The following is a 13,314-nucleotide window of genomic DNA, read 5'->3' on the forward strand; positions in this document are numbered from 1 at the left end:
TACATGTAAAATTTGCGTTAGTGAAAAGATAGTCACTATTTACCCGTTACCTTTTTCCTGTGTGGTGGCAAGACGGTGAGCCCAAGTTCATTTTTCGATGGTGCACCTTTGGTGATCATGCAGTATTGCAAGTAAGATCCATCTCCAAGCAGATGTTGGGGCGTTTCTCTGGTCGCTCAGTTTTTCATCCATGTATAGCTTCATCAGGCCACAATACCACAGGAAAATATGGTGTTTAATACGTTGGGGATATATGTTCAATGTGCATCTTTAAGCAACGCCACCTTGCGGCAATGAGAAGTACAACATTCAGCCCCTGGGGAAGGTATGTCGGTACATGTAGAACACCGATACATCGCCCATATAGACATTTTAATAATGGGGATGAAAATTTACAATAAAAAACTGAATTGTTTTCTATGTCGATCCAGAAAAAAACGGAGCAGATATAAAACGTATGTTGCGATGTTTGTAGCTGCTTTGTATATCCTAGCCTCCATAGCAGGCTCTCCGGCCGGCTATCAGAAAAGGCCAGCAATCAGCGACCCTGTACAAAAAGAAATGGCCAGCAAAAAAAGGCCATAGAGAGCCTGCTATGGAGGCTATGTATATCCCGAGATGGCTGGAAACTATTTTCCTTAATTTAACCAAGGAGGTTTTAAAAAATCACATAACAAACATAGACCAGATTGTATGAATTATCGGAGTGGTTTGCTTGTGTAGGTTTGATTTCACACTCTCTATAAAGCATAATACGTGAGTTACGTAGTTACCTCCTGCACAATAGCGAGCTAAATGTTCATATCTGACTACTAGCAGGCGCGTCTAGCCAAGTCAAGTCACGTGAAAGTGTGACCAATAGGAGCACAGTTCGCTGTGACGTCAGGTCATTAGTCGCCTACTTCATTTTACCGCGTCTGGTGCTGCTGCCTTTGTCCGTCTCTGTGCCACTTTCTCCCAAATTTCACCCAAATTTCCACCAAATCCCACCGTTTTCTATCACAATGGCCGAAGAAGCACCCGCAATGAAGAGGGATAACACCATGGTGGCCACAGCTAAGGTAGGTTTTGAGTTTCAACCGTTTGTACGAGGGTAAATCCAGAGGAAAACAGCAGGTCCGCTTTGTGTAGGGCCAAAGCGTGGGTGGCTTTACTCGCAGAGCGTCTTTCATTCTCATTTTCACCCATCTTCGCCGGCTTATTTGCCGTTTTTACCCGCCGCCTTACAATTTTACAGCGAGAATTCACCATAGAAGTGTTCTTTGGCCCGTGGGCAGAAGAGCTATGGAGAAAAAACGAGAGAAACCCCTGTGATTTTGGAGAAATTCTTGTCGGCGATTCTGAGAAAGTGTTGTTTTTCGAGCGTTAGGGTTTCGTTCATTCAAACATGGCTCTATGTATGGCCTCGCAGCACTTCCAACAACTTCCGCTATTTCTGTGTTTTTATCTTTCCGTGGTTTCCCCGCTCTGGGCTTGCAAACTGTTGCTCAAGCCAGGTGCGAAGTCGAATGTATTGTTTGTGTTGACCAGTTCGCAGGTCCTTTTGAAACAACAGAAGTCGCGCTCACGGTATGGCACCGAGCTAGTAGCAACAAACAATGAAACTCCTTAATTTCCACCACCTGCAGCCTTGAAACAAGTACAGAACTATTGTTAAATCTTAGATATTGAATGAGTGTTGTCCCAACATGTATTACCTTGAGTAGATCTGTAAAATTTAACATTCCCTGCCGCTCAAAATTTACCGGCAGTTTATTTCTGAGAAAAAGTCTGGACTAGTTCAAATTGACACGTGGGGGACGCTTTGTAATTGTTCCGCATGAATTAACCTGTTCAATTTGTAATCGTGTGTGTATTTTAGGGCTATAAATGAAGATTTTTTGTTGCAAATTTTACCTCGGAATTAAAAGCAGTTTGTAATTTGTGGTTTTGTGCTAGGACTCCCCTGGGGTGGTCAGTGGTTTTGTCGGCAGAGGGGAAGTTTTCTGTCTGAAGATCGGGTTTCATTTTCCCGCCTTTTGATTGACAGAAACAATTAGGGGAGTGATAGAGTGAATGGGAGAGCGTGTGGGGGAGATTTTGACACCTTTTGGAGTGAATGAATGTTGTTGTTGGCCCACTACACAAGTCTTTTGTGTGTAGTGTCAAGTATCACAAGGTACCAGACAGTCTCTTAGTACTTTCACTTGAGTTTCAGTAGATAGTGCTCCAGTGTCTTTCACAGATAAGAGTTTTCTGTGTTTCATCAATGAAAGTGACCAGGTGCTAGCTTTTGAGACCATTTGTTTTGAAATCAGAATGATGTATTATTGCAATATAGTCTTTAAAAAAATGAGTCTCAAATAGTTATACATAAGGTACCATTCTCTTTCTGTGAGTTGTTTGAAGCTGTACATTTCGTTTCCTCAAACCAGAAGCTTATATAGCTCAATGTCATCCTCAAAAAAAATCTGAATTACACGTTGACAGCCCCAAATTTTCCGTATGTGTCTGTGCAAACCAGAGTTGAAAACTCTACTACAAGGGTAATTTTCAGATAACCCCTTGTTGTGAGTGCTCAGGATTGCTAGATCTAGACCACTGCATGCCTATTTCCCAAAAAAGAAGGGACTCTTTTCAGGTATCAAGTGATGGAAGAGATTTAAGGATTAAGTGATCCATGGTGTTTGTTGTTGACAAATCCCACGTACTGTTCTAAAACGGAACTAGACTGGAAAGCATTCCGTCTGTAGACCTATATTATGGCCTACATTGCAAAAGTGGTTTAGAATGTAGAGTTGAATCCTTGTGTATGGAAATATTAGTGTAAACTTTGCCCGAAAAAATGATTTTTTTAAACAATTATTTGTATATGGATACAATCACAATTTACAAAGAAAACGATTTTCTTCTTGCCATCTGTTGGCTATATATAGTGGCACATTGTTGAAGCATGTGTGTTCAAGTAGTGTGTTATGGTCTATAAGCAGTAGGATAATAGACCATAACACTTCTGAGCATAACTAGGCAATAAAACCAACCAGGCATGACTTTTTTATCACACAAACACAAGGGCAATTGGTCATGATGGCTGCATGAGTTATTTGTGATGAGATATATGCCAGATAGCTCTTTTGTCTCCAAAACTGGTAAATGAAAAGATGCCTGTCTTTTGATCTGGATGTCAGTATAGCAACAGTGATATAGATAGCAGCAAGTGAATTATGACCCCAGCATCCACTCTGGCACTAAGTACTCTTCAATAATTATTCTAAATGAGTGAGTTTGAAAGAAGGGCCATTTGGTTACTCAGAGTCAGAGGCGGCCTCCTGGCCAGTTAAGCTGTTGTTGTCTATCTGGTTTGAGGTCTGCACTTTTGATTTTTCTTTTGTTTTTCTGGCAAATGACACTTAATGACATAGCCCTGGGGTCCCATTTATAAAGTGATGATAAAGAATCGATAGATAGGGTAGAGGGAATCAGCCAAAAGAATACTTTGAAAGATATGGTTTGAAGGACATGTTGAAGTGGCCCTGATCCCATTAGGGCTGTCCAGTCAAGGTTTCATTCATGGTCCTCCATTCTAGAGCAGTTTGGGCCATACCATCAAAAGCAGAAAGATTTAAAAGAGAAATTTACATAATGACGTAACCGAAGGGGTCAGTTCCAGTTATTCAGCTGGTTGGATTACTGTGTTTTCTGTTACTTTTTTTGTCTTACAAAAGCCGACGACTTGGATTATGAAGAAGAATGCTTCCTCCTTAGTTTGTGCAGAGTCAAGACTAAGGAGAGATGTCTCAAGATTTCAGAATTCTTCCCACCAATTTCCAAATTTGCATACTTAAAAAAATGTATGTATAGAAGTACTCAGTTGTTGTAGTAGCCCAGTATCTACCCCCTTTTGTTTTCTTAGCTCACCCTAGATTGCAAATAGATCTGCAAGTCAGTGTGGATTGTACCACTACATCAGGGGCCACTGACAGACGACTGTCCCTTTATCTAGTTGGTACATGTGGTAAACAAGGTGAGGCCTGTTCAAAATTGTCTGGGCAACGTAAATAAAGAGCCATTTTCTATCTACAGCATGACCCCATAACTCTTCATTGTCTAGGATCTGTTGCAGTTTGGATGAAACCATTTGAATGAGGGGGTTATCAAAACATAAAGCTTCAGAAGAAATCGTATCCCCCGACAGTCAAGTTGGCACAGGTGTTGCAGGATAGTCCAACAAATATTTGCACTAACAAAACATCCATTTTGGTAATACATTGACAAGCTGGGTCACTCGCTCCATTGTCTTGTATCTGGAGCAGTTTGGATCATACCACTTCTGCAGAGGGTTATAGGCTCAAACAGTTGTCCCTCCTTCATGTCAGATATTATCTGTCAAATTGAGAAGAGAAGAGAAGAAATTGCACTCTCCTTTTCACTGCTGGCAGGCAAGAATCCTTGCTTTATTGTCTCAGCTGTCAGTCATACCATTTAGAACTGTGGTTACTGTTATTTATAAGATCAGAGTGCTACTTGGACAAAACAGGCTGTGCAATAAAAATAAAACTGTTATTAAGAGAATTAAATGTGGTAAGTTTGTATGCACAAAATGAATCTGTCATTAGCTCTAAGAGTAGCAGAAAAATGCATGCCCCTCCTTTCACAATATGGTCTGTTCCAAAAAATATGTACAATGTGGGTGTGTCACAAGCTGAACCCTTTTCAAGTTATTACTGATAGTTGACTGGATAGCACAACATATTACTTCAGTGTCAGTGAACTCGTACCAATACATACACATTACTGTGTATCATAAAATTGTAGATGATGCAACTTCAGTGCCGCTGTTTTCTACAGTGTACCTAACGAATTCAAAGTTTTACGGTCACATGTGATTCCCAAACACTATAAAATATTCAGTGCTTGAAATTTAATTTGCTAATGCCCTTGCCCATGGAAGTGTGAGACAATTGCTTGTTTGGGTTCAAGGGTGCCTAAGCTCAAAGTGGTCAATGGCTTTTTGTGGCAACCTTCCAATTATGATGAATATGATAGGTATTGTAGGAATATTTTGGGTGAAGGGTACACTAGTTATCATTTTTATTGGTAATCCTGTTGTATTCACAGTTTGCAAGTCTTAGAAGTCAAAGAATTAGCAAAGAACAACAAATTGTTGGGTCTCTGACCATTTGAACCATTTGCAAGGGTAAGACGTATGTGTGGTGTGAATGCATGGAAAAGTACAAGACATTGATGACACTTGACATTGAACTTGGATCAACTCTGTTGCCAACGGCGATATTTTTAGAGCGAATGGGTTACTCTCCGGGGGACGTATGTGTTGCTGATCTGTACAACATGTCAATATGAATTATTAATTTCCATTTCAGAATAATGGTTCATGGGCAAATTGGGATTAATAAACAATAGGTGCAATGCCTGTGTGATATTAGAAAAGAATCACAATCTGACTGCTTTTGAAAAATGCACTTGAAACACAGTGTTAACAAGGTTTGCCTTATTTAAACTCACTATACCTTTGCGGGACTGATACAATACAGCTGGTTATCCCCATGTGTTACCCTGTGTGTAGTAGTTACCTTGACAGACAAACTTGTGGGATGTGCGTGTTCTGCTCACTTTGTAAACGCACCTGTTGGTTGGAGGGGGTATTGTTGAGAGACATGTTTTGATGTGTTTCAAGCCTGCGGGGGTTTGCCGCAGGCTTGTCTTTGTTGTTGTCTAGCAAGAAAGAGATTACAAACATTCCTTAAAGAAATTTAGGTAGGCCAGGAAGACATTTGGATCCCTTCCAGCTCCGTCTTATACTTTTCTCACCGTTTTTAGTATCATGGTTTGAGAAAGCATTGAGTAATTTTCAGAGTGACGACTCAACTAGTGTTGAACTCACTGTCAAATCAATTGTAAGTTTAAAGACTCAGTAAGTGATGAATCCAAGTTAACAGGGTACATTATTCTGTTTATTAATATACTTGAACACAGCCTTCAAAGTCTTTTACACCTGTGAAGCCAAATACTCAAATAAAGTACTTTGTTTCTCTTGTCAGTTCATTATTCCAGAAAGCAAGCCATTACACATACACAAACAGTCATTGTGTGAAGAACAAGCAGGTCGAGGTTCTGTTTACCTACCTGGTCAATCCCTCCCTTTCTCGGCCTACTTGTTGTTCCTATTGTTTACCTGGCTGTTGGCGCCTCAAAAGGCTACTTGTTGGGGGTACCTGATACTGGGGTTTCTGTTAGCTGTTATAAATGGACTGTGACTGGCGTAACCCCCACTGGGTCAGCCTTAGGCTTGGGAGGGGTCCTTGTCTATAATGGCTCAGTGGCCCATACACATACATGCATCCTAAAAAGCAAGACTCAGACATTACCTACAGTATAGGTGTCTAAAATAACTTCTACAAGACTGGCAATAAAAATGTATTATTGCCATGACGACGATTGAGGGTACAACAATAGAGCTCAAATCAGAAATAGACTGGAACTTCCCTGTCGCACTATCTCTGGCACAATATACTAGCCCACCTGTAACATAAACCTACAGCCAGCAGAAATGTACTATCCCCGGTACAGCACAATGGTCTGCCAGTGACCTAAACCTACAGCTGAGCACTACAGAAGTATTTCCTGTCTGCCTGTGGCGTATGGCTTGAACAAGCTCTAGAAAAGAAAATGTATCCTTCATAACATAACATAACAACCAAGACAACGTGATCCATTGTGCAGAGTTCCCTGTCTAGTTTCAAAGGACAAATTCCTCCAGGGAGCAAGTGTGACCTACATTCCACCATTGCATACCAGAGATACATCTGGAACAGATTTGGGGGGGAGGGCTTGCATACCCAGCATACTGCATTCCTGTGGAAATGCCTGTGCAATTCCTAGAATTTTTGCAGACTGAATGCAAAATATACCACTTGACGACTCCCCTGAGGCGTCGTCAAAAATAGTCTCACAGCCTGCATACAAGATGGCCATATTGACTGGCCTGAGGCTTCTGATTGCAGAAAAAGTCTGACGATGTTATTCCCTAGTAGTCATTCCCAGACATACAGCAACAAACAAATGCGTCAATTGCTTGGCATTTTTTTTACCAGCATTTGAAGATATCTGAAAAGTTAAAAAGTGTCAGGTCTCATTTTTAAAGTTCTTCTGTTGTAAATATATGGTGAATTCGTGTAATACTGTCGTAGCCTATATTCTTATCATGACAAAGCCAAATCGTAATGATCCAAATTACACAATGTATTATGATTTGTAACTTCATTGAAAAGTGTCTGTATTTTGGTGTGTGGTTTTTAGGAGGGCATCGAATACCTCCGGTCCCAAGGTCCCAATGTACTGAAGGCGCATGGCTTGGACCAGCCAACAGAGGGCGCTTCGAAGAGTTCGGACAAACCAAAAATGCAGCGTGATTCCACTATGGTGGCCACTGCCAAGGTTGGAAGCTGACTGTTGATCAGCTTCTTTTTTAACCTTGAACTACTGCTTACAATGAAATTATATTCGCATTTTGTTACCGAGAAATTCATTATAATCTTCTTGCTGATTTTCGTTCTGTCCCATGAAGCAAATTACATGATGGTGACAAAAATTTGGTGCATGCATAATCATCTGATTTTGCATGTGTTAAACCACCTTTTCAAATACACACTTTGATATGCTGCAACACTTAAAATATGAATTCTGCTTTTCTCAAAGTATGAAGATATTCATAGAGCACTTGAAACAAGAAAGTTAGTTAAATTTTGATTAGGCACAATCCTCCATACTAACACTAACAGTGACAAGCAGTATTTGTCGGGGGTCCTGATGTTTTTCTGTGTACTGTCAGGAGGGTATCGAGTACCTCAGGTCTCAGGGCGCCCACAGTGTGCTCAAGCTGCATGGCCTGGACCAGCCGCCAGAGGGCGCCACAAGCAGCGACACACCCAGAGTCAAGCGAGACTCGACAATGGTGGTCACGGCCAAGGTTTGGAGAGGACCTCATAAACGTTGAAGCGTTGCCAATCCTGCTTCTTAACGAAATTTTAAGTTTTATCGCTTTTTATCATGGACTAAATTCATTACAAATTGTTTTATTTGTCAATGTTGGCTGGATCACCAATAAAGTCTACAATCCCAGCTTATTGCATAATCAGCAAATTCAGATATCCCAATCCTGACCCCTTCTCTCCCAGAATGATTGTGTTTTGTACAGCGTTATGGAAGCATGATGAACTAGTGACTGCGCCATAACCTCCCCTCACAATGACGGTTCATTTGACGGTTCACTTGGTTCATTTGAAATTGTGTTACTCTGACAATGCCTCTGGATCACTACTGCAGCAATTTTGAGTCAATGGTATCATTTTATGTCGGATGACATTCCCTACGCACTGCCTCGATCAATGCTAATCACATTTCTGTGAAAGGAGCCTGCTTAATCATGAATAATGTCACCCCTGTGTCGCTCCCTTGGCCCTTCCTATAGTTAGTCACCCCCTGATATGATTTGTTCGCTGCAGTCGCAACGGATGCTTTAATCCTTGGCACTTTGACTAACCCGTATACAAATATTGATTTGCTTCCAAGGGTGTATGAATGTTTATTTGCATGGTAAGGAGTGGAGTTCCAAAGTTTAAACTTGCTGCCCAGCAATGTCATATGACCAGCATGCTTGATGTATTGTTTGATTGTTGAGGTCAATGACGTCTGTTCTACTGAAATGCTTGAGGATGAAGGTTACAAGTTGTAACTGAAATATTATTTGTTTTGTGATTGTATGCTTGTCAGGTTTTACTTTTAGCATCTTTAAGTAATTTTGTTCCTTTTGTCAAGAATGAGGGCTTGATAAAGAACAATTTTTCCTGATTAGAATAGAATGGACAGTTTTCAACATAATATATTGGGCTATACAAAAATTCTGATATATCTATTTGGAATTTGGACAAAAGAAGAAATGCGTATTAAAGCAGCAGTGAAGAAAACATCCAGACATAATTGATGGAAAAGTAAAAAAAGAAATTTCAGTTCACTTGAGGCTGATAAGTCTTCCTTCTTCCATCTCCAGGAGGGGGAAGCCTTCTTGGAGGCTACTGGAGGGGTAGCAGAAGACGCCAAGACTCGTGCACAGCAGAAGGAACTGGAATCCACGGAGGAGGTGCCCAAACTGACGAAGGACAACACCATGGTCACCACAGCAAAGGTAGGAGAGCCTTTATCTCTGGAAAACACACAGCATGAATCTTGTACTAAGGGTTCTTGTACTTGTAGTACCCAGGGAACACAGGGCAGCAATTAACGGTGTATTTTTACAACGGGTTATCAGGCCTGTCCCTTAAGTTTAATATCCTTGAGGCACCTCCTTGAACCCCCATTTTATATCCCTTCTGAAGGCAGGTGCAGCTCCAACCCTGTTGCCCTTTCCAGGATTGAACTGGGGTCTCTCAGTTACCAACTCATTAGAACCATGAGCTCAACTGTGAGGCTGCTACCAGTTGAGCTATAGGGACATTGGTTGAACAAAGCCTGGTCTGCCCATGTGCAAGGTAATGGCAGCTGTGATAAAGTGGCAGGTGTTCCTTTGTCCATTCTCTCTACCCTGGGTGCCAGCCTGTACAGCCAGACTCCCCTCCAACAACCACCTGCCCCCCTTTCAATCCAGCATACCACAGCCTAAAGCCAGTGTATTCAGGGTTGGACGAGTCCACTAGTCCGATTGTCCAGGGCAAGTAAAAGTGTCAATCGGACAAGTGCATGTCCTACCCCACTTGTCTAATTGGGCAAGTTAGATTTTTTTTCCATGAGTGCAACCCCCTCCCCACTACAATATTTGCCATCTGTATGTTTTGACATTTTGTTTACTGTTTTTACCCTGGTATCTGTAATGTGTGCACATCGTCAACCTTTTAGCTAGGGCACGAGGGCTCATGCTTTAAGTGTGACGGCTCTCTTTATCTATGTTAAAATTAAACATAGAAACTCACCTTATTACTTTTATTTTTACTTCCCCCAGGAGGGTGCAGAGATTCTGGGAGATGACGAGCTGGGCGGGACCCGGGCTGAGACGAAGGCCATCAAGGATGCAGAGGCAGCAGAGGAGGACGAGGAGGATGAAGAGGAGGAGGAGGACGAGGGAGAGGAGGAGGTAAAGATGGGTATAAATGAGGAGGAAGCAGTGATAAAGATGAGAAAATGATGCAGTAAAGATGGATGGATGATTTTTTTGTTAAATGATGATGATGAGGAAGAAAATTGAAACCCTCTCGGAAAAAAATGAGGAGGGAGAGGAGGAGGTAAAGATGGGCAGGCTTTTAGCTTCACATGCGTCCAGTGTATCTTTGGACGCACTGTTCTAAAAATAATAAGAAATTGGACGCATGGGGGAGCCGAATATTCTCTGACAAAAATGAAAATTCTGATTGACCAGGGATTTTAATAGCTCACTTGTGGAAGTTATGGTCACAGTCTTCAATTGTCTTCTTCAGTGATAAAGATGAGAAGATGATGCTGTAAAGATGGATAAAAAAGATTTTTGTTCAATAATGATGATGAGTAGGAAGGAAATTGAAACCTTTTCTCCAAAAAATTGAGCTAAGTAGTGCTAGAAAAGTTTGTTGTCTACATTGATGATGGTAACAAATAAAGGCTGTTGAATGATGGTTGGTTCTTCTTTTGTAGGATGATGATGATGACGAAGAGAATGGTGAGGAGGAGGCAGGAGACACAAACGATGCACCTGTTCCCGCTGTCAAGCGCACACACACCATGGCAGACACACTACAGGTGAGCACTCACACACACCATGGTATATGCACTACAGGTAAGGGGAGTATACCGGTAAGTGTTGTCTGGGTAGAGACTGGATGGAGCAGGCCAAGGGAGGAGTTCCTCCAAGAGAGTGAGAGAGTTGTCTGGGAAGGGGAGTCTGCTGACTAGTGGTAGACAACATTGTCAATTGCAGTATCAAAGTTCTGGTATACTTGAAGTCAAATCTTGCCTTTCAGTTTTACATAAGGAAAGAATTGTATGATGAACTTTTGTAATGTCTGTATTGCCTGTGCTTTCCAACGTTTATATCTGACTGTTGTTTTGTCTGTATTTTCTGTGCTTTTGAAGTTATATCTTACCCTTGTTTTGTTGTGTATCCCTTAGGAAGGAGAGGAGTACCTGAAGCGCCAGAAGACGGACGAAAACGGCGAGAAGGCAACAGAAAACGGCGAGAACGGGGAGAGTGCAGAGGCCGTGGCATCCTAAGACACCTCTCTTGCCTGCTGTGTGATTCGCTGCGTGCGAGTGTACTTATATTACACCCCCTCCCCTCGCAATAGGTAGTGAAGTCTTAGGTCCCGTAGTCGGTAAGGTCCTTAGGGGGAAGCCACGGCTGTACCAGAAACTACTGGGTCAGTTTATAGGAAATACAAGGAGGCAGTCCTTGTACAAAGTGAAGATTATATTGGCCTGGAATGTTGAGCAATGGATTTGACAATATTTTGATATACATGTATCTGCCTGTTTATACATAGTCCATAAGGTGACCACTTTTATAGCATCGGTGTTCTACCATATCTACTGGTCTGTCAGTTACTAGTTCCAAAGACTGAATATTATGTTACACTTTACATTGACTTGATGTGCAGTTTGCCGCTGCCTAATGCTATATTGCAGCTGTGAGTTGGATGACCTTGAATTTGTTGCATTTGATGGTAAGAGCTAATGCAATGCAGTATCTCGCGTGGCTGCAGTAGTTTCTGGAACAGCCGGGGGGCGCCCGTAGTGGTTTGGCAGGCCAGCCAGAAATCATGCCGTCTTCTCTCTTCTTGTGTTGTACTTAGTGGTGGTGGGGCGAATGCATGAGCTTTCTTTTGGGGGAAAAGTGGTGCAAGCAAGTTTGGGTTGTGACACTCGGATGATGACCAAAATTGAAAGTTGGCTGGCTTTGCAAATATCTGTCATTTAAAGCAGCCAGGGAAAGAACAAAAAGTTATGTTTGTAGAATTTGTAAATCAACTGAGTTTCACACCTACTAGAAAAAGCTACCAGAATTGTAGAGGTACTTCGAAAGGTGGGTTGTTTTGGGTGGTTGGTTACCAAAACATATTTTTGCTCTGGAAATTCCCACTCCAGCCTAGAAGCACATAGCTCTTGCTCTCCCCACTACGTGTATATGTTGATGTTACATTGTATTTTGTGTTCACTAGCACCTTCTGACTCATGCCCTGCACCCAGACATACAATGTATGGTACCAAAAAGCATGTATCTCAAGCTCTCCAGTCTTTATACATCCTCAGCTGCTCTTCTGTAAAGAAGTAAGACCCAGGGTTACTTGATCATGGAAAGCACATGATTTTTGTCAGGAATATCTTTTTTTACTGATATGGAACACAGAGGAGAATTTGAAAGTGACTTCCTTGCTCTGCCCTCTGTCACATTGCTAAGATCAGGTAGCAGATGTTTACGCACTGAAATTCTCACTTTTGAACACGTGTTGACAAATGGAAACATAGCAGTGATTCAACTGATCACCTTTTCTGGTACTTTACTTCTTTGTCCATTGCTACTCTAACAGTGGCTTAGTGCACCAGATTGGTACTGGAGCACTGGTTATCTAGAGTGGTAAAGGTTAAGAGCCCTGTGAGCCTGGGTCTTGCTTCTAGAGGGCAGTAAACCTGTACAGTTTGTAGCCACAGTCTCATGCCTGCTGTAGAAAGCTGTTGTGCGATCATGCACCTGGAAGAGACACCTGCGATTGTAAGGAAAAATCAGTATGGTCTTTTTAAAATTGGAAGAGACAAAACATCTTTACCAACGAAATGTAAAATATTGAAGACAAAAACAGTACAAATTCGATTGATGCCATTCACAGTGCACCTGAAGTAAATGGGTGTAAAGTTTGTTTTTTACAGTTTGAAATCCTGAAAATGTTGGATCTTACAAGATCAAGAAGAAAAGCCATACTGGTACCCTTAAGTCACAGGTAATTTCTCTTACCAATTCACAACCTGTTACCATGGATACCGTGATGTCGTTACTTGTGTTCCAAAGAGCTGTAAATCCTGCTAGCGTCCAACGCGGGGTGGCCCTGATCATGTTGCCATGACTACCAGCCCTAAACGAGCCTCCCAGGAAGCAAGAAACCGTCAACCGGGAGACCTACATTTTATTTTGATGTTCGGAGTGCAGCTTTTTCAACATGTTGCTTTGCTATTTCTACATTTGAATGGGGCTTTTTCAACTGATAAAACTGCTTTTTTTTATTGCTATTTTAGCATAAAGTGGAGGATTTCCACCTATACTGTTGAAGTATTGAAGGAAAAGAGAAAAGTGACTGAATCAAG

General features: G+C 41.7%; 1 protein-coding gene across 2 annotated transcripts; it reads left to right on the forward strand.

Moving 5' to 3' along the window:
* The first annotated feature begins 873 nt into the window (after window positions 1-873).
* On the forward strand, window positions 874-12,993 carry LOC118430286 (prothymosin alpha-like). 2 transcript variants are annotated; one of them, XM_035841016.1, is made up of 7 exons: window positions 874-1,061; window positions 7,297-7,434; window positions 7,829-7,966; window positions 9,047-9,181; window positions 9,992-10,123; window positions 10,657-10,761; window positions 11,131-12,993. In XM_035841016.1, the coding sequence occupies exons 1-7, from the start codon at window positions 1,005-1,007 to the stop codon at window positions 11,230-11,232; spliced, it is 807 nt and encodes a 268-aa protein (XP_035696909.1). In that variant the 5' UTR covers window positions 874-1,004; the 3' UTR covers window positions 11,233-12,993. The 2 variants fall into 2 exon arrangements, with proteins under 2 accessions (XP_035696909.1, XP_035696910.1); XM_035841017.1 differs by lacking the exons at window positions 7,297-7,434; window positions 7,829-7,966 and having other exon boundaries at window positions 880-1,061.
* The last annotated feature ends 321 nt before the right edge of the window (window positions 12,994-13,314 follow it).

Source organism: Branchiostoma floridae, chromosome 14 (assembly GCF_000003815.2).
Source record: "Branchiostoma floridae strain S238N-H82 chromosome 14, Bfl_VNyyK, whole genome shotgun sequence".
In the NCBI taxonomy this organism is placed as follows: Eukaryota; Metazoa; Chordata; class Leptocardii; order Amphioxiformes; family Branchiostomatidae; genus Branchiostoma; species Branchiostoma floridae.